The following is a 22,672-nucleotide window of genomic DNA, read 5'->3' as shown; positions in this document are numbered from 1 at the left end:
GTGTCCCCCAGTGTAGCCCCCCCTTACATCAGGAGTCCCCCAGTGGAGTTCTCCCTTACATCAGGTGTCCCAGCAGTGGAGTCTCCACCGCCAATACAGTAGACCAGCCTCGTGTAACACCCCGAGGGGCACAAGCAAGAGGCGGAGCTGGCCAGATGGCTTCCAATAGAGCTGCCACCAACCCCCGCCCCGTAGCCTTTCCCACAACAGGGGGGAAGGCCGAGGGGCAGGGGTTGGCGGCAGCACAATTTCTATTGGCAGCCCTCTGGCTGGCTCTGCCTCTTGCTTGTTCCCCTCGGCAAGTGACCAGGCTATACGAGAGCTGGTCTTCTGTAAAATGGTGGTCGGCAAAGACATTTCGCTGCTGGCCATGGACCCCCTAGCAGGGGTGGTGGCAAGAGGATGGGAAAACACTGATTTCCCGGGAGATATCCTGGGAAATGCTAAAAGCATGACAAAGGTCCAAACAATAAATAGGTGGAGAAAACCCACAAGGCCTCCATAGGTGGAAAAAGGGCCAGTGTGTCTGGGATTCTAACTCAAGCTTGTTAATCCTTTACCTGTTCTGAGAGGCCTGGGCAGGACTGGAGCTTAAGGGCATTCTATTGAGTGTCCACACTCCACACAAAAGTCAGAGATATACTCCTCAATGTGTCCTGAGACAAAAATCTCAGGCTCAAGGTTCCCCCTGAAGGAGAGAGACTGCAGAACCCATTTATCAGTAAAGGTCTGGTATTATAGTGAAAAGTAGAGGAGACGAGCACCTATGAAAGACTCTAAATTGGCTATGATACTGGGAGAAATGATCTGGAAATGGCACCTTGCGCTCAGTGATAGTAGGCAAACTAGATGCAGGAACAGAGGGGCTGGCTAAGCTGGACAGGGATTAAGTGCAGTCCTCTAAGTGAAAAAACCCTCTCCGATTTGTGTACAGGAATTTGGAGTTATGATATCTGCTTGCGGGGTTCATCAAGCAGAGAACTATCTCCAGTAGCCGACTACGTGGTTGTTTTTTCGTTTTGACTACACCCCTTGGCAGGTAATGTGGACTGTGATAAAAAATGTGTACTTTGCGCCAAACTAAATTTATATAATGTATATAAATTGAATAAGAGTGATATAAATGGCTGCTTCCCTAATTAGATAGGTATACTACTCAAAATACTAGTGAGATTGGGTGTAGAGGGCGCTTCAATAACAAATTATAATGTGCAAAGTTTGCTCAAGAATTGTTCAAATACCTAAAACAACTACATTAAATTGCAAAATAAAGTGCAAAGTGCCATAGATAAAAATACATAAATAGTAATAAACACAAATGGTGAAACAATAAAGAGAATAGGTGAATGATAAATAGATGAACCAAAGAGCCATCAATCAAAGTCCCAAGCACACATCTCTCTTCTGTGTTGAAATCTTCTAAGAAATAGAAATAGTGGATATTCCTTTACCGACTGAGAACAATACACCCAAAGTGCTCCATAAGTGGATTCTGCTTACCAGATAGTAGTGACCCCTTTAGTTAAAAAGCAGGTCAATTACACTTTAGCAAGGTACTGCTTGCTGCAATTGTGAAAACTATGGATGGAAAAACCCCTCCTCCGCAAAAATCATAGATGGGATATGTAAAGAAACATAACAGAAGGAACCAATAGCGTAATCCTGTTTATTTAAAAAGTGATAAAATACAAATGCAAAATGGCTGCTTACATGAATGGTGCCTTAACCCGACACTGGTGCTGTTGGCGTGTCGGGTTATCAGATGGTGCATCCCGGCTCACCCTCGTAGCTGGTGTGCATGACACCATCCAGCACTGAACGCCTCGATGTACGTTTCGTTATCACGTCATCTGGAAGCGACGGGGAAGGTAATGTGGACTCCCCCAAGCTGGGGAGTATAAGCACCAGCTGATTTTCAGCAAAAGTTATAGCATTTACAAAATAGGGGATAGTTTTATGGCATTTTTATAAAAAAAATTTTTTTTTACTAGTAATGGCGGCGATCAGCGATATTTATTGTGACTGCGACATTATGGCGGATACATCGGACATTTTTGACACATTTGTGGGACCATTGTCATTTATACAGCAATCAGTGCTATACAAATGCAGTGATTCCTGTGTAAATGACACTGACAGTGAAGGGGTTAACCAGGGGGTGGCAGTGTAGAGGTTAAGTGTTCCTAGGGTCGTGCTACTAACTGTGGGGGGCTGTGCTTTGTGTTAGTGAACACCGATCTCTGCTCCAATCACATGGAGCAGAGATCACTTGTTGCTAGGCAGAATGGGGAGATGCTGTTTACAACAGCATCTCCCCGTTCAGCCGCCCCATGAGAAGATCGCGGGTGTCCGCGGGACCCTGCGACCGGACACACGGGGGTCCCGACCGGCACACGAGCGTGCCGCCGCCGGCGAGCACGTGATGGCAGGGCGGCATATAAAAATGGACGTACCTGTATGCCAATATGCCTGCCCATGCCATTCTGCCGACGTACATCGACGTGTGCCGGTCGGGAACTGGTTAAAGGGTAACTCCATTTTCATGGAAAAAAATAGCAAATAAAAAATGATATATATATATATATAGCGTATACAGTTGCAACACAAGTCATATTGTTATTGAATGTTATTAAAATTTACCTTTCCTTTTTAATCTGCAGCTCTCTAATTTTCTGTGAAATGCAATGCAATATGGCTACCTGGCGGTGTCTCTACACAGAATGTGTATAGAACGCCCCCCAGATATGCAATTTCCTGCTTGTGTGATTTGCTCCCCAGAAGTGTGCACTAAGATCCAAGTCAAATATCGCCTGCAACAAAAATGTCATTTTTGGTGAGATATTCCCAGTCGGAAATCACGTCTAAGGCTGGGTTCACACTGCTGCGGCATACAAGATCGGATGTGATTCGCACTGCAGTGCAAATCACATGCGATCTCTGTGTGATGCGATTTCAGCCATACAGATAGTATGACTGAATTTGCATCGCATCCGACCCAAACTCGTACAGGACCCCTTCTTTGGTCCGCAGCAGAATTGATTCCTGTCCGAGTTTGCAGATCGCACTGCGATATGCAAACTGATTTGGAGGTGTTTTTAACTTTTCACTGACACTCCCAGCAGTTCGCATAGGGCAGTGTGAACTGCCGCCGGGAGGCATGCAATGCGGGAACCCGCAGTAGATTCGCAGCGTTCCCGCATCGCAGCAGTGTGAACCCAGCCTAAGGGATGCAGACCCAGCAATTTTCCTCATTAGGGCTTTGCAGCTGATTGATATTTAAGTAACCACTCCCATTATGCCGCGTACACACGACAGGACTTAAGTCCGGCAGACTTTCGACGGAGTTCTGACGGACTTTCCGAATGAACGGACTTGGCCACACACAATCACACCAAAGTCCGACGGATTCGAACGTGATGACGTATGACTGGACTAGAATAAGGAAGTTCATAGCCAGTAGCCAATAGCTGCCCTAGCGTCGGTTTTAGTCCGTCAGACTAGCACACACACGAGCGGATTTCTGGGTCCGGCAGAGTTCTGTCGGAAAAATTTGAAACATGTTCCATTTCTAAAGTCTGTCAGACTTTTGCAAATCAAAAGTCCGCTGCAGCCCACACACGTTCGAATAGTCTGCCGGAATTGTTCCGTCGGACCTTTGATGTTGAAAAGTCCGCTCGTGTGTACGGGGCATTAGACTCACTTCTGAACATGGGCCCAGACAAACACACAGGGATATCTTCAGAATAACAAAAGTTAGGAATCTGCAACAAAGTTTGTCAAAATCATTGAAATGTACATACAGTGCTGTGCAAAAGTATTTGCCACCTTCCTGATTTTTTATTTTTTTACATATTTCTCATCATATTTCTAAATGATTCAGCTCAAACACATTTTAATATTACACAAAGATAACCCGAGTAAATCCAAGATGTACTTATTAAATTATTATTTAATTTATTAAGGGAAAACAGCTGTTCAAACCTGAACTGATTCTGAACTGATTCTGAACTTTGATTAACCACAATTTTTTGGAAAGCGGAGTTAAATTTCACTTGCCACACACAGGCCTGATTACTGCCAGGCCTGTTGAATCAAGAAATCACATAAATAGAAGCTGTCTGACAAAGTGAAGCACGCCAACAGATCACAAAAAGCCACACATCATGCCACAATAAAAAAAAAAGAAAAAATCAAGAACAGATTAGGAAAAAACCTATATCGGCCTAGGAAGAGTTTCAAAGCCATTTCTAAGGCGTTGGAAGGGAGAGCCATTATCCACAAATGGAGATAAATTGGAACAGTGGTGAACCTTCCCAGGAGTGGCTGGCCTACAAAAATTGTTCCAAGAGCATGACGACGACTCATCCATGAGTCATAAAAGAGCCCACAACAACATCTAAAGAACTGCAGGCCTCACTTGCCTCAGGTAAGATCAGTGTTTATGATTCAACAATAAGAAAGAGACTGGGCAAAAATGGCAGCCATGGGAGAGTTCCAAGGCCAAAGCCACTGCTGACCAAAATGAACACAAAGGCTCATATCACATCTACCAAAAAACATCTTGCTTATCCCCACGAATTAAGGCAAATATTCTGTGGACTGAGGAGACAAAAATGTAACTTTTTGGAAGGTGTGCTTCCCATTACATCAGGCATAAAACTAATACAGCATTTCATAACAAGAACATCATACCAACAGTCAGACATGGTGGTGGTGGCGGCGTGATGGTCTGGGACTGCTTTGCAGCTTCAGCACTTGGATGACTTACCATAATTGATGGAACCATGAATTCTGAGCTCTACCAGAAAATCCTAAAGGAGAATGTCTGGCCATCAGTTTGTGACCTCAAGCGCAAGTGCACTTGGGTTATGCAGCAGAACAATGATCTGAAACACAACAGCAAGTCCACCTCCAAATGGTCCAAACAAAGCAAAATTTAGGCTTTGGAGTGGCCTAGTCAAAGCCCAGACTTAAATCCAATTGAGATGCTGTATCGTGACCTTTCATTCTGGAAAAACCCCCAATGTGGCTGAATTAAACAATTCTGCAAAGAAGAGTGGGCCAAAATTGCTCCACAGCAATGTGAAATACTCATTGCCAGTTTTCGCAAACGCTTGATTGCACTTAGTTATTAGGTTTAGGGGGAAATTACTTTTTCACATAAAGCCAGACAGGTTTGGACAGCTTTTTTGCCTTAAAAAATGAAACCATCATTTAAAAACTGCATTTTGTATTTACTCGGGTTATCTTTGTGTAATGATAAAATTAGTTTGATGACCTGAGTCATTTAAAGTGGAGTTTCACCCAAAAATTGAACTTCCTGTTCAAGGGAAGGTGACCCCCTGACACGCCACATTTGGCATGTCATTTTTTTGGGGGGTGGGCGAAACCCTCTTTCTAGAGGGTTCCAACTTTGACTTCCTCCCGGGGCAGCGCGGCACCGGAAGGAAGTTCAACTCTCCCCACTCCCTCTCAGCAATCATCTGGGACACTTCACAGGTCCCAGATGATTGCCTGGGCCAGCCACAGCCGGGCACCCACAGTGACAATGCCGGCGCCGCAGAGAGGAGGGGGAGATGAACGGGGCTTTGTTCCCCCACATTGCTGGACCCTGGGACAGCTAAATGTCCAATTATTAAAAGTCAGCAGCTGCAGTATTTTTAGCTGCTGACTTTTTTACTTTATTTTTTTTTCGGTGGAACTCCGCTTTAAGTGTGAGAAATATGCAAAAAAAAAAAAATCTGAAAGGGGCAAATACTTTTTCACAGCATTGTAGATCACCCAGAGAGGAATGTTTTTTTCTCAACAAAAATAGGGTTACTCTTTCACTTCTTGCCGCCATGTAACGCATATATGCTACAGCAAAAAGAAATTAACTTTAATGCCCACATGCTGCACATATGCATGGACAGCACAGCTTTCTTTGGTGAGTGTGTGATCACTGTGTGCTCCCAGCACAGTCACCGAGCTGCCGAAGGTAGCTGTTGGTCTCTACTAATGATAGGGAACTGGCAGGGCTGGCTACTGATCATGTGACCACTATGACAGGGAATCATAGTGGTCATGTGATTGGCCAGTCCTTTCTGCCTCCCAGGTGTAAAGACCCTATAAAAGGGATGCTGAGGTATTTGTGTATTTGCAGCCAAACAAAACTTTTTGTAATTTTTGGACTAAGTGGGAAAGAATAAAAATTCCAGATGGGTTTATACTGCAGTCCAGTGAGTTTTCCCCTCACTTTCACCGTGCTCAAACTGTCTTGCCTACACACGGTCACACCAAATTCCGACCGCCAAGAACACGGTGACGTACAACATGTACGACAGGCCTAGAAAAAGGAAGTTCAATACCTAGTAGCCAATAGCTTTCATCTCATTGTAGAATTTGAGCATGCGTGAGTTTTTGTGCGTCGGAATTGCATACACACGATCGGAATATACAATAGAAAGTTTTTCCATCAGGAAAATTGAGAACATGCTATCAAATTTTTGCTGGCGGGAATTCGGCCAGCTAAATTCCGATGGAGCATACACACGGCCACATTTTCTGATGAAAAGCTCTCATCTGTCTTTTGCTGGCCGAAATTCCGATCGTGTGTACATTAGAGAGTTAAAATAGGCTGAAAAATACATGCCCACATTAGAAAAAATAAACATATCTTCTGTAACCTTGCATAGCTGATCTACAATGGGTATTGTGTCTCAAACTCAAGTCTGAGGAGGGCCGTAAAAGGATGCACTTTGACAGATTTCTGATACAGCCATTTTAAATAATTGGTCATTTAAAGTTTAAACATTTACAAAAAATCACTGAACAGTTGCACTTTCCCTAGCCCACATTTACTGAGAAACACCCTTTTCTCAGCTGCTACTATTTTTTCTGAGAGGCCCCCATAACCAGGCAAGTTTCCCACCTGCTCAAAAGTTTATGAATAGGAAAGTACAGACAGTAAAAATAGCGCAGGAAAGCTCTGGTCTGCAGGGGGAAAGTTCTCTTTATTGACATTAGCAGTGCTGGTCTCTAGGAGGATGACAACAGCGCAGAGTGAATTCAGTACAAGGTGTACACACAGAAAGTCTTTCACGTCATTGAATTATGGTACAATCTATACAGCCATACACACTATCTAGCCTCACTCGCTGTCTCATTATTGTGCTACATTGCAGGGGTCCATTTTAGACATGTTATCAGCTCTATGGGAAAGTCAAGCCAATTTTGTGCCACTACTAACAGCTGTCCCAGGGCCCAGTGACACTTACATCAGCACCACAACCACCAGCTTGTGAGAAGAGCCAGTTTAATTAACATGAATTGTTTGAGGATTTGCATCATTTAATCTACAGAACATGCCCACAGCTTTGAAGATTTTTTTTTATTGTGAAGCAAACAACAAAAAGGACAAAATAACAGAAAAAGTCAATGTGCATAACTATTCACTCCCCTAAAGTCAATACTTTGTAGAGGCACCTTTTGCGGCTGTCATAGCTCTGCTTTAACTTCCGTAACAAACAGTAGGTTTGTAAACATGTAAGATGTTTAAGGCGGCGCATACATTAGTCATTGTTTTTCCTTCAACCCGCTGGTCAAAAGAAAAAAAATGACTCAATTTCCCCATCCACACACTTGTGGATAGGGGAATCCTTCTTACTGAGTAAATGTATTTGAACAGCGGGGAAACTTCCCTCGTGTCAGAATACACAGATTAGTGCTGCCGTCCAAAGCCAGCGTCACTGATTGATCGTGAAAAACACAACAGGGTTTTTTGTTTTGCCAAATATACATGTTACTGATACAAATGCAATGCATAGACTCGAGTAACATCGAGAGCAGAAGGCCAACATCACATTGGGTCTAAAAGCATCAGGGTGTGACAGGAAGGAGGATATTTTTTTATAGAAACCCAGGTACCTTAGTGTTACAAATCCAAGTAAAAATTATTACATCTTTCATGTGCTTTACCAACATTTTCTAAATTGTTTGCTTATTTTCTTAGGTGGTGACCCTATTGTTGCAGCATCAGGACAAGACAGTTATGATGATAACCGTAGCCTGAGCCATGGGACTTCTTTGGCATCTGATGAAGTCTCGCTTACATCAGACTACGTGGATGATGGTAAGTTCAAGGTTTTATGCTTGAAGTTGACTATTTTGTTAGTGACTCTTTAAAGAGGACTTCTGTTATTTTACAATTTGTGATTTTATGATATAAGGTACCGAACAGGACCCGCCAGACTTTTAAGCTGTGCTTTGACTCGCCATTCCACTAAATCCTGCTTATACCCGGCACAACTTAGCAAGAGCAGACATGCTAAAAAGGAAAGATTGCAAAATTGTTTACATGTAATTAGCAATTTGCGTTATGGTGATACCGCGAATAGTATGTTTTTAAGAAATAGATTTCCTAAAAGCCAATTTACACTTTTTAAACGCTCCTGCACTATTTTTAGCAAAGCAGCACAATGCACCCATTCCATGCACTTTCATGCATTACACAAGCATTGGAGTGCAGTGGCCAACACTGTGGCTAAGTGGTTAGCACCTCTGTATCAAATCCCAACCACGGCAATACCTGCCTGGAGTTTGCATGTTATTCCTGTACCTGTGTGGGATTTCTTCTGGTACTCCAGTTTCTTCCCACGCTTTGAAGACTTGCTGGTACGTTAATTGGCTCCTGTGAGTTATGGACCTTTTGTAAACTCCTTGAGGGTAAGGACTGATGTGAATGTACAATATACTGTATATGTAAAGTGTAAATTGATGTCGCTATGTAAGTAATAAGTAAATAATGTGTCAGTCCAGTTCATCCTTTTTGATTGGGCTGTCAGTGTTCCTCAGTGTATGAAGAGCGTTACCTGCACTTTTTAGCAATGCAGTGCACAACAACGCATTTGACTGTGCAATATAGTACGGTGCGATTTTATTTCTTTATCATACAGTACAGGAGACAGAAACTTAGCTTGGGTTATATGCAGCTACCTTCAAATAATTGGACACAAAAGAAGCTGCAAGGGCATCCCCTAAATAACCCCTCTCACCCCCAGTAAGCCTTCGTTTTTTGCCAGTGTCCTTAGGTGATAGACATCTTCTACCTACTGAAAGAGCCTTACCTCTTTTAACATCTGTTTTTTCTCCAAACTCTTTCATCAGTTTTCCTAGCTGCTCTGTAGCCACAGTGGCTTCTTCTCTGAAGCTTTCCTGATTAGTTGGCTCCACAGATGAGCCTTGGGGGACTGTTCCCGCTTTGAATAAGCACTACTGCTAGTGTGAAACGTCAGCTCTTTTGTCTGCTGTGTTCTTTTTTTATGTGAATTTTTTAAAATAAAGAAAGGTGTTTTCTTCAAGAGTGCGGCAGTCCAGAGCTTGTTCCTGTTCATTGCTACTAGCAATTGCCAGTACCTACAGCTTCCGAACCTAGAGAGAGGTTCACCATCTGTTTGTGTTCCTGGAGCGGTGAGATCTCCCCCTCTTCCTGTTCCCGTTTCCCACCTGGAAGAGGATGCAGGGCCATCTGTATTGTTTCTTCAGACACTGGATCCATCGTCAGTGCTCACATTGGCATGTAGCTTCGTGTTGAGCTAGCTGCAGGGTGCTGTACAGGTCCAGGGCCGTGGTTCATCAACAGTTTGCCCTGTCCTTCATTGGTATGCCCAACATAGAGTGCAAAGTTGAGATGGAACTTGATAAAGACATCAGTCATATTGAGGAAGAACTTATTTTTGTTTTCTCTGGTAGATCCTGCTGTGCAATTTGTTGCTGCATTCATATGCTTCCTGTCTGGATTCAGCACATGGCCCCAAACCCTGGCCCCGTGTTAACAGATGCCTCCTTTAAAGTGACACAAAATGTTGGTTTAAAAGAAACAAATTCTAAGTATGATGTGGTTGAACTTTCTGTTACAGGATGGCTATGATTGTTTTCCAGGGCTCCACTGTATGTAGGAAAGTAGCCACTTTCTCTGGACAGGGGACATTGAACTATGGATTATGGGATTTGTAGTGTGCAAAGATCAGCACATGTGACCGCAAATAACGTGCACTGCCTGTTTCAATCAAATGAAAGTGGAGGGGAAAAAGGAGAGGAAATTACAAGGAGGTAGAAGAAACTATTTAATTAAAAATAGATTACAGGACCATTAAGTAGTGGATGTGTATGCCTTTTTTTTTGGGATAATTATATTTATTGTCACTTTAACCACCACCTGGAGCTTTTACCCGTGGCCCTGCCCTACTGCATGGATGGCTTGGGAGATACTCTTCATGAGATTTACAAGATGAGTTTCTTTTCTGTTCCCATGATGAGGATCCCCTGACTCAAATGATGATTAGCAGAATTCTTGAGCAAGAAGGATGCTCTTCAACAGATAGACCTTTTTGAATACATCCTTGGGTAATTACATCAAGGAAATCACTGGGGGTAAGAATATCCTTCTCCCCAGAAAAAGACTTGCACTCCCACAGGTAGGCCTTTATCTCCTGACGCTAGGAAAAGTTCTGAACAAGGAACAATTTTGAGGTTTTTACTTGAACCTGTTCGCTGTCCTGCACTTGGCCCATTCCAGATGTGAAAACTGTTCTGGTGAGTCCAAAAGTTCTGCATGGATTCAGCCATATTGGTCATTGCCTTTCTTTTACCTAGGGACTTTCTGGTCTCCAAGGACATTGTGGATTAGTACTTGCACATCCCCATCTTTCCACTTCCCCACCATTATCATTTTGCCTTTTTCTTTGGTTTGTCCATAATACACAGGGTCTCCACCCCTACACGTTTCGTAATCACGTCTTCCTCAGAGGACGTCCTCTGAGGAAGACGTGATTATGAAACGCGTAGGAGCGTGTCCATGCAGCTGTCCTGTGTTCTAGCTCTAGAGTTAGTCATCCCGAGCCTCTCTGTGTCCATTTAACAGCTTGCGACGGCTGTGAGATTTGACAAATCGTGACTGGACACTTTTGTTTCCATCCATATGCAAGTGTGATACGTTTATTATGTAAGCATAATTTTATTGCGTGTAGAGTGTGTTTTGAATAAAACAGGTTTACACTATGGGATTTTTCCTGTTTGTTTTTTGCATGACCGTTGTGGTAAGAAAAATCCAATTATAATTGAGTCCCATTCAAGTGCGAGATTCCAGCCTAAAAAAAAATAGATCCTTTGGTAACTCATCTTGGGATTTATTTTGCTGGTGAGGTCTTCAGTCCGTGACAACGATACGAGTAGTGTGCTGTTGGAATTCTGAAGTGCCTTTAATTAACCCTTTAGGGGTAAGTGCATTACCAAAGGGGGCCACTTTGAGCAATAGGTTTCTTTGTTTTTTGTGGCGTTGGTGCTTGTCAATCTACGCTTTTGAGGGTCTCAGGAGCACTCCATTCACTTTATGGACTTTCTCTTTCCCCGCACTTTTGGGACTGTGATATATCAGATATTATGATTATTATATGATTGTGTCGTGCATGTACTTTATTTTCGGCACCTCTTTGCACAATTTTATCAATTGATAGAAGTTTTTTGAAGCGCTGTTAATGCCAGGATAATGTTTATAATTTTATTTATGATTTTATCTTTGCATATTCTTTTGAGATATTCTTTATAGTTATAATAGCAGGTCATGTGCAGTGATAATTTATTTTTTTCATTTTGAGCTCTAGGATCAGTCATACATTTGTGTTTCTGATAGTTTTTGGATTTATATACACTATATTGTCAAAAGTATTGTGTCGCCTACCTTTACACGTACACAAACTGTTCTGGGAAGGTTGTCCACAAGCTTTAGGAGCGTGTTTGACTATTCTTCCAGAAGCGCATCTGTGAGGCCAGGCACTGATGTTGGACTAGAAGGCCTGTTTGCAGTCTCTGCTCTATTTCATCCCAAAGGTGTTCTATCGGATTGAGGTCAGGACTCTGTGCAGGCCAGTCAAGTTCCTCCTCCCCAAACTCTCTCATCCATGTCTTTATGAACCTTGCTTTGTGCACTCTACAAATCATTTGGTGGTGGGGGGATTATGGTGTGGAGTTGTTTTTCAGAAGTTGGACTTGGCCCCTTAGTTCTAGTGAAGGGAACTCTTAAGGTGTCAGCATACTAAGACATTTTGGACAATTTCATGCTCCCAACTTTGTGGGAACAGTTTGAGGATGGCTCCTTCCTGTTCCAACAGGACCACACACCAGTGCACAAAGCAAGGTCCATAAATACATGGATAAGCGAGTTTGGGGTAGAAGAACTTGACTGGTCTGCATAGAGTCCTGACCTCAACCCGATAGAACACCTTTGGGATAAATTAGAGTGGAGACAGAGAGCCAGGCCTTCTCATCCAACATCAGTGCCTGACCTTACAAATGCACTTCGGTAGAATGGTCAAACATTCCCATAGACACCCTCCTAAACCTTGTGGACGGCCTTCCCAGAAGAGTTGAAGCTGTTATAGCTGCAAAGGGTTGGCCAACTCAGTGCTGAACCCTACAGACTAAATCCTCGTACACACAGTACGATTGTTGGCCAATCGAGCGTCTGATTTTTGTGAAAAGGGTGTGTGCTAGGATCTTGTCTTGCGTACTAATGGTACACAATTGTCATGCCACAAACACAAACATAGCAATGTACTATGAGGAATTTCAGCTCTTGCTCTCCACCCTTTGGGCCCCTTTTGCTAATTTCGAGTTTGATGAGCATTGATTCCGAGCATAGGTGTTTGTACTTTCAACTTTTGTGTGACGGATTTGTGTACTGACTATACGGAAATTTGACGTCAAACTGTTGTCCGCCGAAAATTTACTAGACTGCCATCCAACATTTGTTGGTGGAAAATTGGACAACAATTGTCAAAAGGAGCATACTAACGGTAATATTTTAGGACAACAGTCAGTCAACAGACAATCCCCTGCCAACAATTGAACTGCGTGTATGAGGCTTAAAACTGGGATGCCATTAAAGTTCAAGTGTGTAAAGGCAGGTGTCCCAATACTTTTGACAACATAGTGTATATTGTACATTCAAATCAGTGCCTGCCCTCAAGGAGCTTACAATCTAAGGTCCCTAATTCACATTTATACATACTCATACCAGATCCCATTAGTCTACCAGCATGTCTTTTGGAGTGTGGGAGGAAACTGGAGCACCAGGAGGAACCCCACACAGGCACAGGAGGAACATGCAAACTCCTTGCAGGTAGTTGGGATTCAAACCAGTGACCCTATTGCTGCTGGGCAGAAGTATTAACCACTGTGCTGCCCATATTTCCTTCTTCTTTTCTGTTGCCTGTCCCCTTGCTTTTCTCCAGAACAAAATAGAGCAGTGGTAGGCCTTGAGCACAATTAAGGTTCAGGTGTCAGTGTTGGTCTTATCTCAGTGCCCTCTGGCATCACAACCACTTGTCCACACCTTTATTCAGGAGGCTACGCACCTAGCCCCTCCATTAAGGCCATCATTATTGCCATGGGGCATTATCCAGGTACTGTTGGTATTACAAATAATGCCCTTAGGGGGCTCTTGCTGCCAACACTCAGAAAGTGGCATTCTTAGTAGCCATAACTTTGGAACATAGAATCTCCAAAACTGCCAATACTGTCTTGCAAGCCTCCTTTTTTGGCCCCTTATAAGAATAATGTTGTCCTGCATCAAAGGCTCTCTTTCCTGCCTAAGGTGGTATCAGCTTTCTACTTAAATGAAGGCCTTGCGTGTTTGTAGATTTGACCCAAGCCAGTCTTTTTTAATTTGCCTTTCATTGTGTGGATGTAGTCAGGGTGATTAGGGTGAATTTGAATGCCATGTCTTCACACCGGGCTGAATGGGGTCTTGCCATTAACTAAGTGTGGACCTCATGTGTTCACTTCATTAACTCCTTCAGCCCTCCTGTACCATGCGGCTAGGTTCATGGGGTCTCCATACTGCGGGTTTGGTCCTGGCTGCTTTTGGGAAACTGCTAGGGAGAGAGTCAGATTACGGACTCCCCCCTTGCTATCGGAGGACCTGTCACCCATGCCTGGTACCACTTCTCCACTGTCTGGTTGCTTTTACATTCCTGGAAGATGTCCCATTAAAGGATCAGTAGTCCCTAATCCGGTCAGTTAATGTCGTGCGGTCAGTCCAGAATCTACAGAGATTCCAGAGGATACTTTACCTTTGGAAGTCATCGTTGGACCCAACTCACCTATTGGACTACGTGGGCCTGATATTTGATACAGCCCTGTTCACAAGCTTACAATCATTTTAAAGGTATTACAGCCAGGCAAATACCAATCTGAAAAAGAGTGGTCAACAACTGCAACCAGTTGGTCGCTAATGCTAAAACTGTGAAAGTGTGGAGGAACTCAAACTCAGTGGAGTAGGATAGGAAAACCTTGTCCATGCCAATAGGATGCATCTAACCACCAGGAGGACAGCAACCTTTGTTATTTACAGGCTCCTTTATCGGTTTTATCTGGTGATTGGGGACCCAGGAGGGGAGCACAGACAGTCACCGAGTCTTGTTTTCTATGCACGCCAGATTCTATGAACTTTATCTATCTGCACTTTATTGGCACATGAAGTCACCAGCAATGCATGTTATGTGTTTACTTATATTTTGATGGACTGTGATGATATTTGGCAATATCGTATGCACTTTATTGTTTTGCACTTATTGTATGCACTTTAGTTGCACTGGAATAGCACTTTAGTTTTATCATGAGTATATATGATACGATATATGTATTATAGGAGCAGCACTGAGCATTACATTTCTTTTTTCATCTTTTGGGATATTTTACCCTTTATCACAGCAGCAGCTCTAAGATATATATATATATATATTAGGGATGCACCGAATGGTTTTTTTGGTGCCGAAACCGAAATGAAAAATACACTAGGCCGAAAACCGAAACCGATACCAATACAGCACCGATACCGAAAATGACTGTTTTTTAAAAATATTTTTATACAGGAGATGGTCAGAGACTGGGGACATGGTATGGGAGGTAGTCAGAGACTGGGGACATGGTACGGGAGGTGGTCAGAGACTGGAGACATGGTACAGGAGGTGGTCAGAGACTGGGGACATGGTACAGGAGGTGGTCAGAGACTGAGGACATGGTACAGGAGGTGGTCAGAGACTGGGGACATGGTACTGGAGGTGGTCAGAGACTGGGGACATGGTACAGGAGGTGGTCAGAGACTGGGGACATGGTAAAGGAGGTGGTCAGAGACTGGGGACATGGTACGGGAGGTGGTCAGAGACTGGGGACATGGTACAGGAGGTGGTCAGAGACTGGGGACATGGTACGGGAGGTGGTCAGAGACTGGGGACATGGTACAGGAGGTGGTCAGAGACTGGGGACATGGTACAGGAAGTGGTCAGAGACTGGGGACATGGTACAGGAGGTGGTCAGAGACTGGGGACATGGTACAGGAGGTGGTCAGAGACTGGGGACATGGTACAGGAGGTGGTCAGAGACTGGGGACATGGTACAGGAGGTGGTCAGAGACTGGCGGCATGGTACAGGAGGTGGTCAGAGACTGGCGGCATGGTACAGGAGAGGGTCAGAGACTGGCGGCATGGTACAGGAGAGGGTCAGAGACTGGCGGCATGGTACAGGAGGTGGTCAGAGACTGGCGGCATGGTACAGGAGGTGGTCAGAGACTGGCGGCATGGTACAGGAGGTGGTCAGAGACTGGCGGCATGGTACAGGAGGTGGTCAGAGACTGGCGGCATGGTACAGGAGGTGGTCAGAGACTGGCGAAATGGTACAGGAGGTGGTCAGAGACTGGCGGCATGGTACAGGAGAGGGTCAGAGACTGGCGGCATGGTACAGGAGGTGGTCAGAGACTGGCGACATGGTACAGGAGGTGGTCAGAGACTGGCGGCATGGTATAGGAGGTGGTCAGAGACTGGCGGCATGGTACAGGAGAGGGTCAGAGTCTGGCGGCATTGGTACAGGAGGTGGTCAGAGACTGGCAACATGATAAAAGAGATCAGTGTGTTGTCCCCTGTGCAGCCAGTGATGGAGCGAAGAGAGAGGAGAGCCGCCTCCGCCGTCTGGTTCAATAGAGCGCCGGGAACATCACAGCTTTAATTTCAATAGCTGTGTGTTCCCCCATCGCGCGATAGACAGATCACCCGTCCAATCTGGAAGGGTAATCTGTCTATCACAGTTCCCCGGACAAGGGGGAGGGGCTGTATGCGACGGCGCGCGACGGGGGAGCACACAGCTATTGAAATTAAAGCTGTGATGTTCCCGGCGCTCTCCTGAGCCAGGCGGCGGAGGCGGCTCTCCTGCGTTATAGATCTCCCATGAAGGGTGGCACCAGGGGCGGGGGCGGAGCTCCGCCCAGGCCCTGCCCCATTTTCGGCTCAATTATCGGCCGTTTTTTCCTTTCGGCAAATTGCCGAAAGGGCATTTTCGGCCGATATGTTTCGGCGGCCGAAATTTCGGTGCATCCCTAATATATATATATATATATATATATATATATATATATATATATATATATATATATATATATATATATTAGATTTTTTCTCTGCATTTTTCGTTTCCATAGCGCGGGTTTGTAATTATTCTCTTCATGCAACCAACAGCAACCTAGTTTGTTTATAAATGGATGTCCATTACAACCAGTCCGATGTTGGTTTTTGTTCTGTTTTTTCCTACCTTAAAATGTGGGTTTGATCGTTTTTTTTCTCCCTTCCCCCCTCTCTGTATTGTTAAGTAAAGTACTTTTTTTTATTTTAAAACTAGGAATTGACAGTTAGATGAATAACATTTTAACCCTTTCTAGTGATTCATTTTATAGTTGACAGTGAAAAGGGGCCTAGTCACACAGACACAAGGATGCCTGCTTAGCTGCTTATGTTCATTACTTATCTTATCTATCAGGAGTATGTTGTTCAGTAAAAGTGATTTTTTAATTACGAGCATCAAGCTTATAATTGAAGTTGTTTAGTATACAGCTACAAATGAGATGTGAATGACTTTGGTTTTTATAACTTAGAAATGTCAAGTTAAAAGGCATATTGCCTGTGGAGCTGATGTGCATTTGTTTATGTTCAACACTTTAAAAACAAATTGTTGGAGTTAAAAAAAAAACAATGTGTGTGTGTTTGTGTATGTGTGTGTGTGTGTGTGTATATATATATATACACACACACACACACACTGTAAATTCTGTTCAGGTTTCTTTATTTTACAGATAAACGGAGATATGCAGTGTCCCCCTGTGGTCAAACATGGAATTACGTCCTGCTTTAAACATGATTTCTTAGCCTTTTTCCAGTTGTGGCACCCTTTAAAATGATGCACAATCTGGAGGCATCCCTTTCTAAAATATAAAAAAAATGTATACAATAGTTTTACATATTGCAGCAACATCCACACATGTAGGATATCCAACTTTAAAGGTGATTTATTCTTCCAAAGCAGATACACCTTTGCACACTGGTACAGACTAGTATTCTCCCTCAGTTTCTCTCCCTCACTCAGCTAATGTGACCCCAGTGCTGGCAGAGAGGGGCAAACAGGGATGCTGTGCGTCTGATGTCCTCCTTTTCAACTGTTGACATCATTGGTTGTTAGGACGCTGGCGGCTAGAAGATTGTAACGGTGCACAATGAAAACCTTCGGTTTTGTGTAACGAAAAGGCAGGTCTCATCCACCCGCAGGATGGAATACAATTTTTGGGCAATTTTTGGCATTTGCCAGGGTACCCCTGAAGATACTTGAAGGCTGATTGGGGGGGGGGGGGGGCATGCGTCTTTAAATCTGTAAGCAATGCTAGGATCCAGTCTATGTTCACAGCTATCAAACACGGAATAGAATTCCAAATATGGTTTAGCTTTCTTACATTGTCTCACCTTTCATTAGAAAGTGCCACAAATGATGTTTACTTGCAGTTTTATCTCACTGTTTCTAGAATGGTGCAGGGTGCATCATTTTTTTACTAATTTATTAAAGGACATGTAAGCCATCTGAAGAGTTCTGGACAAAATACTTAAGCATTGGGGTTGATTTACAAAACCTGCTAAACCAATCAGTTTCCAGGTTTCTTTGTCAAAGCCTAATTGAACAAGCTGAAGTTAGAAGCCGATTGGCTACCATGCAGAGCTGGACCAGATTTTGCGCTCTCCAACTTTAGAAAATCAACCCCATTGTTTTTTTTCAGGTGTGAGCAGGCACGTGGGAACAAAAGATTAATGATGGTATGGTGCCAAAGCAATAGTCAGTGTAATTTCTGGTAATTCGACCACTGTAACAGCCAATCAGAGCGGTCACAGTAAAAATATTATTTGTAAACAAAATGTATCCGTGCATATAACTGTTTTCTTCATTTGCTCAGATCAGTTTTAACAAAAATGTTTACACTGATCTTTCCTGTTATTATAACCACTGACAAGTAAAGTAAATAACTTTTATTATCTTGGTACAATGGCATGTGAAAGTGGGTGGGATATATGAGGCAGCAAGTGAGCATGCTCTCCCTGAAGTTGATGTGAAAGCAGAAAAATTGTGCAAGCACAAGGATTTGAGTGACTTTTATTATTATTATTATTATTATTCAGGATTTATATAGCGCCAGCAATTTACGCAGCGCTTTACAATATAAAAGGGAGACAATACAGTTACAATACAATTAAATACAAAAGGATTAAGAGGACCCTGCTCAGAAGAGCTTACAATCTAAAAGGGTGGGGCAGGTGGTACAGAAGGTTATAACTGTTGGGAATGAGTTTATGGAAGTGGTAGGAGATTAGTTTGAGACATGATAGGCTTCCCTGAATAGATGGGTTTTCAGGGATCGTCTGAAGGTAGCAAGAGTAGGGGATAGCCGGACCGGTGGAGGTAGCGAGTTCCAGAGGATTGGAGAGGCTCTGGAGAAATCCTGAAGACGAGTGTGGGAGGAGGAGACGAGAGAGCTTGAGAGTAGGAGGTCTTGAGAAGAACGGAGGGGACGGTTTGGGTGATATTTGGAGACAAGATTGGTGATGTAGCTCGGGGCAGAGTTGTGAATGGCTTTGTATGTGGTGGTTAGTATTTTGAATTTAATTCGCTGGGTGATTGGGAGCCAGTGTAGGGATTGGAGGAGAGGGTTGGCAGACACTGAGCGGTTGGTAAGGTGGATAAGTCTGGCAGCAGCATTCATGATAGATTGAAGAGGAGATAGCCTATGGAGAGGCAGGCCAATGAGAAGGGAGTTGCAATAGTCAAGGCGAGATATAACAAGGGAGTGAATGAGGATCTTGGTAGTTTTAATTGTTAAAAAGGGGCGAATTTTAGAGATGTTACGGAGGTGAAATCTACAAACTTTTGACAACGATTGGACTTGGGGCTGAAATGACAAGTCAGAGTCTAGGGTTACACCGAGTACCCTGGCGTGAGGGGAGGGCCTGATGGTTGCATTGTTGATTTTGATGGAAAAGTCATGGAGGGGGGCATGTGCAGGGGGGATTATTAATAGCTCAGTTTTAGAGAGGTTTAGTTTAAGGAAATGGTGTGACATCCATGCTGATATGTTAGTTAGCAGGTTAGTAATGCGAGAGGAGACTGAAGGAGTGAGGTGAAGAGTAGACAGATAGATTTGGGTGTCATCGGCGTATAAGTGGTATTGGAAGCCGTGGGCGGTTATCAGGTGACCAAGGGAGGAAGTATAAATAGAGAAGAGAAGGGGTCCAAGAACAGAGCCTTGGGGGACCCCCACAGAAAGGGGCAATGGAGAGGAGGATACAGAGTTGTAGGTGACACTGAAGGAGCGCTGTGATAGATAGGCAGATAAGCCAAATTTTAATAACTAGATGCCTGAGTCAAAGTATCAGCAAAACTGCAGCTTTTGTGGGATGTTCCCATTCTGCAGTGGTCATGACCTATTAAAAGTGGTCCAAGGAAGGAAAAGCATTGAACTGGCAAAAAGGTCATGAGCAGTCAAGGCTCGTTGATGCATGTGGAGGGCATGTGGAGGGCAAAAGCTTGCCATGTAGTCTGATCCAATAGAAGAGCTACTGTAGCTCAAATTTCTTCTGGTTTATTCTCGTTCTGTTAGAAAGGTGTCAGTACATCACAGTTTGTTGCATGTGTGCCTGCATAGCTGCAGGCCAGTTAGGATGCCCATGCTGACCCGTGTCTGACCTATGCCCAGCCAAAAGCGCCTGCAATGGGCATACGAGCATTAAAACTGAACCAATGGAAGCAATAGCAGAAGGTGGCCTACCTAATCTGATGAATTCTAGAATGATTTGAGGAACACAGAAATGAGTTTAAGATGATGACTTTGCTGGCCTCCACATTCTCCAGATCTCAGTCCAATTGAGATTCTGTGGGATGTCCTGGATTAACAAGTCCAATCCACAGAGGCCCCATATTGCAACTTGCATTACGTAAACCTCCGTCTTGGAATTTGAACAAAGCACATATATCTACAGTGTTTACTTATCTCTCTCCAAAGCTCTAAGTGTCGTTTCTCTTTGGTGCTTTGTTTCTCTGTTATCAGTATGAGTCACTTCTGACAAGTTTTCTCAACACATGAGATAAATTTGTGTCGGGAGGAAAAGGGAAAGCTCAGAATGGAGCTAGTCTATTCACAACATAGTTATTCTGTTGTATGGAGGGGGGAGTGTTCCTTTCCTCCAGTCAGCTTTGACACACTGTAGCTGCAGTCTCTCCTCTCTCTTCTCTGTGCTGCTGACAGATGAAGAAAGGTTTTTAACACATTTCTGTACTTTTGAAAGGGTTTAGAGAAGGGGAGACTTCAGATAAACATGTAAAACCTATGTAGGAGGATGCATTTCATCTCTGTATATCATCTGAGGCTGTTCACTTCCCTGGGTATATGTGAGGGTTAACAACCACTTTAACCACTGCCCGCTATATAACTGAATGACATGCCCAAAGTGGTTCAGTTATCCTGACTGGACGTCATATGACATCCAGCAGGATAAGCCACGATCGCATGCCCGTGGGGGTGCGCAGCACAGCAATCAGTGATGTGGTGTGTCAGTGTGACACACCGCAACTCCGATCGTGGTAAAGAGCCTACGGCATGATCCGCTGTAACCAGGAAGTGCCGGTCAATGGTTTTCCTCGGTTCACACTGACAGGAGAACCAATCGGCGGCTTTTCTATGGGGGGGGTGGGGTGTCTGCGCTGATAATCAGCGCATTGATTATCAGCTCAGCCCCCATCAGAGGTGCTCACCACATGTGCCAATCACTGCCATTCAGCTGCCAGTCAGTGCCCATCAAAGTGTCCATCAGTAACGCCTGTCAGTGCCCTTCATAGATGCCAATCAGTAATGACTGTCAGTACCTCATCAGTGCCATCTATTAGTGCCCATCAGTGCCTCCTGTCAGTGCCCATCAGTGCTGCCTGTCAGTGCCCATGAGTGCTGGCTATTAGTGCCCATCAAAGCTGCCTATCAATGCCGACCTATGGGTGCCCATCGGTGCTGCATATCAGTTTCGCCTATCAGAGCCCATCAATTCTACATATTAGTGCCACCTTATCAGTGCCCATCAGTGCAGCCTCATCAGTGCCTGCCAGTGGAGGAGAAAACAAAATTTTATAACAGAAACAAAGAAAAACACTTTTTTTTTCAAAAAATTCTGTCTTTTTTTAGTTTGTTTAGCAAAAAATAAAAACACCAGTGGTGATCAAATACCACCAAAAGAAAGCTCTATTTGTGGGAAGAAAATGATAAAAATTTAGTCAAATTGTCATTCAAAGTATGACAGCGCTGAAAGTTGTCCTGGGCAGGAAGGGGGGAAAGTGTCCAGTGTTGATGTAGTTAAGCTGCTGTAGGCGACTTGGCAGACTTGGTGAGAGATACCTTCTTCAGAAGTCTAGTGGATAGTGGGTGGCCATAATGTTATGGCTGATCGGTGTATTGTATGTTTGCTACAATCTTTCTATAGGAGCAGTTGTTTCTGTGTGCTCCCCTTACAACTTGATGTGTGTAGTTTTGGATTGGATTCATATTGGGTTGTATCCTTGCTATAAACCAGCTGCTCCAGATATTCTGACTTTGCCCAATATCAATTGAGAAATAAAACTTTTTTAAAGTTAGGGATATAGATGTGTGTGTGTGCGTGTGTGTGTATATATATATATATATATATATATATATATATATATATATATATATATATATATATATACACAGTATCTCTCAAAAGTGAATACACCCCTCTAGGGCTGCAACTAACGATTATTTTCAATTTCGATTAATCGGTTAATAACCTTAAAAAAAACAAAAAAAAGTGGGTCAAATTGACGTTAATTTTCAACCACAGTGACGGGAAAATTTGGAAATAATAGAAAACTTCTTGGTCAAAGGAATTTTTGTATGTGGTTTTTGTTCAGAAATGAAGTGAAAATTTCAAACAAAATTCTTTCATTCAGCAAATGTACAAAGATTTTTCATCTGAATATTCTCACCTGAAAATTGATCTGTGAGGCCAGCATAAGGCTCGGTGCACACCTATGCAGTTTTTGCTTTTGATCTGTTTCTGCAGTGTTTTTTGCTGTGCGCTTTGATTTTTGCGCATGTGATTTTACTGCAATTTGCGTTTTTTGATTTTTATTTGGGCAGATTAAAAAACACAAATTGCTGCAAAAACGCATTACATTATTTTCTGCAGCTTCTCCATTGAAGTATATTGAACCAAAAAAAGGACCGTTTTGCGTTAAGTCCCTGACCCCTTCCATAGGAAACCATGTAAAT

At 43.5% G+C, this 22,672-nt stretch overlaps 1 protein-coding gene across 1 annotated transcript in view; it reads left to right on the top strand.

Moving 5' to 3' along the window:
• The window catches only part of SKAP1 (src kinase associated phosphoprotein 1), a 647,014-nt gene that overhangs the window by 154,342 nt on the left and 470,000 nt on the right, over positions 1-22,672 (top strand). The window contains exon 4 of the mRNA XM_077459761.1: positions 7,991-8,110. Coding sequence (XP_077315887.1) covers positions 7,991-8,110 — 120 coding nt within the window. The remainder of the gene's footprint in view (positions 1-7,990; positions 8,111-22,672) is intronic.

This window comes from Lithobates pipiens, unplaced genomic scaffold (genome assembly GCF_037356315.1).
Source record: "Lithobates pipiens isolate NorthernLeopardFrog02 unplaced genomic scaffold, aLitPip1_a1.2 Scaffold_28, whole genome shotgun sequence".
Classification (NCBI taxonomy): domain Eukaryota; kingdom Metazoa; phylum Chordata; class Amphibia; order Anura; family Ranidae; genus Lithobates; species Lithobates pipiens.
The sequence above is the reverse complement of the archived record's forward strand: the minus strand, read 5'-3'. Positions and strand labels throughout refer to the sequence as shown.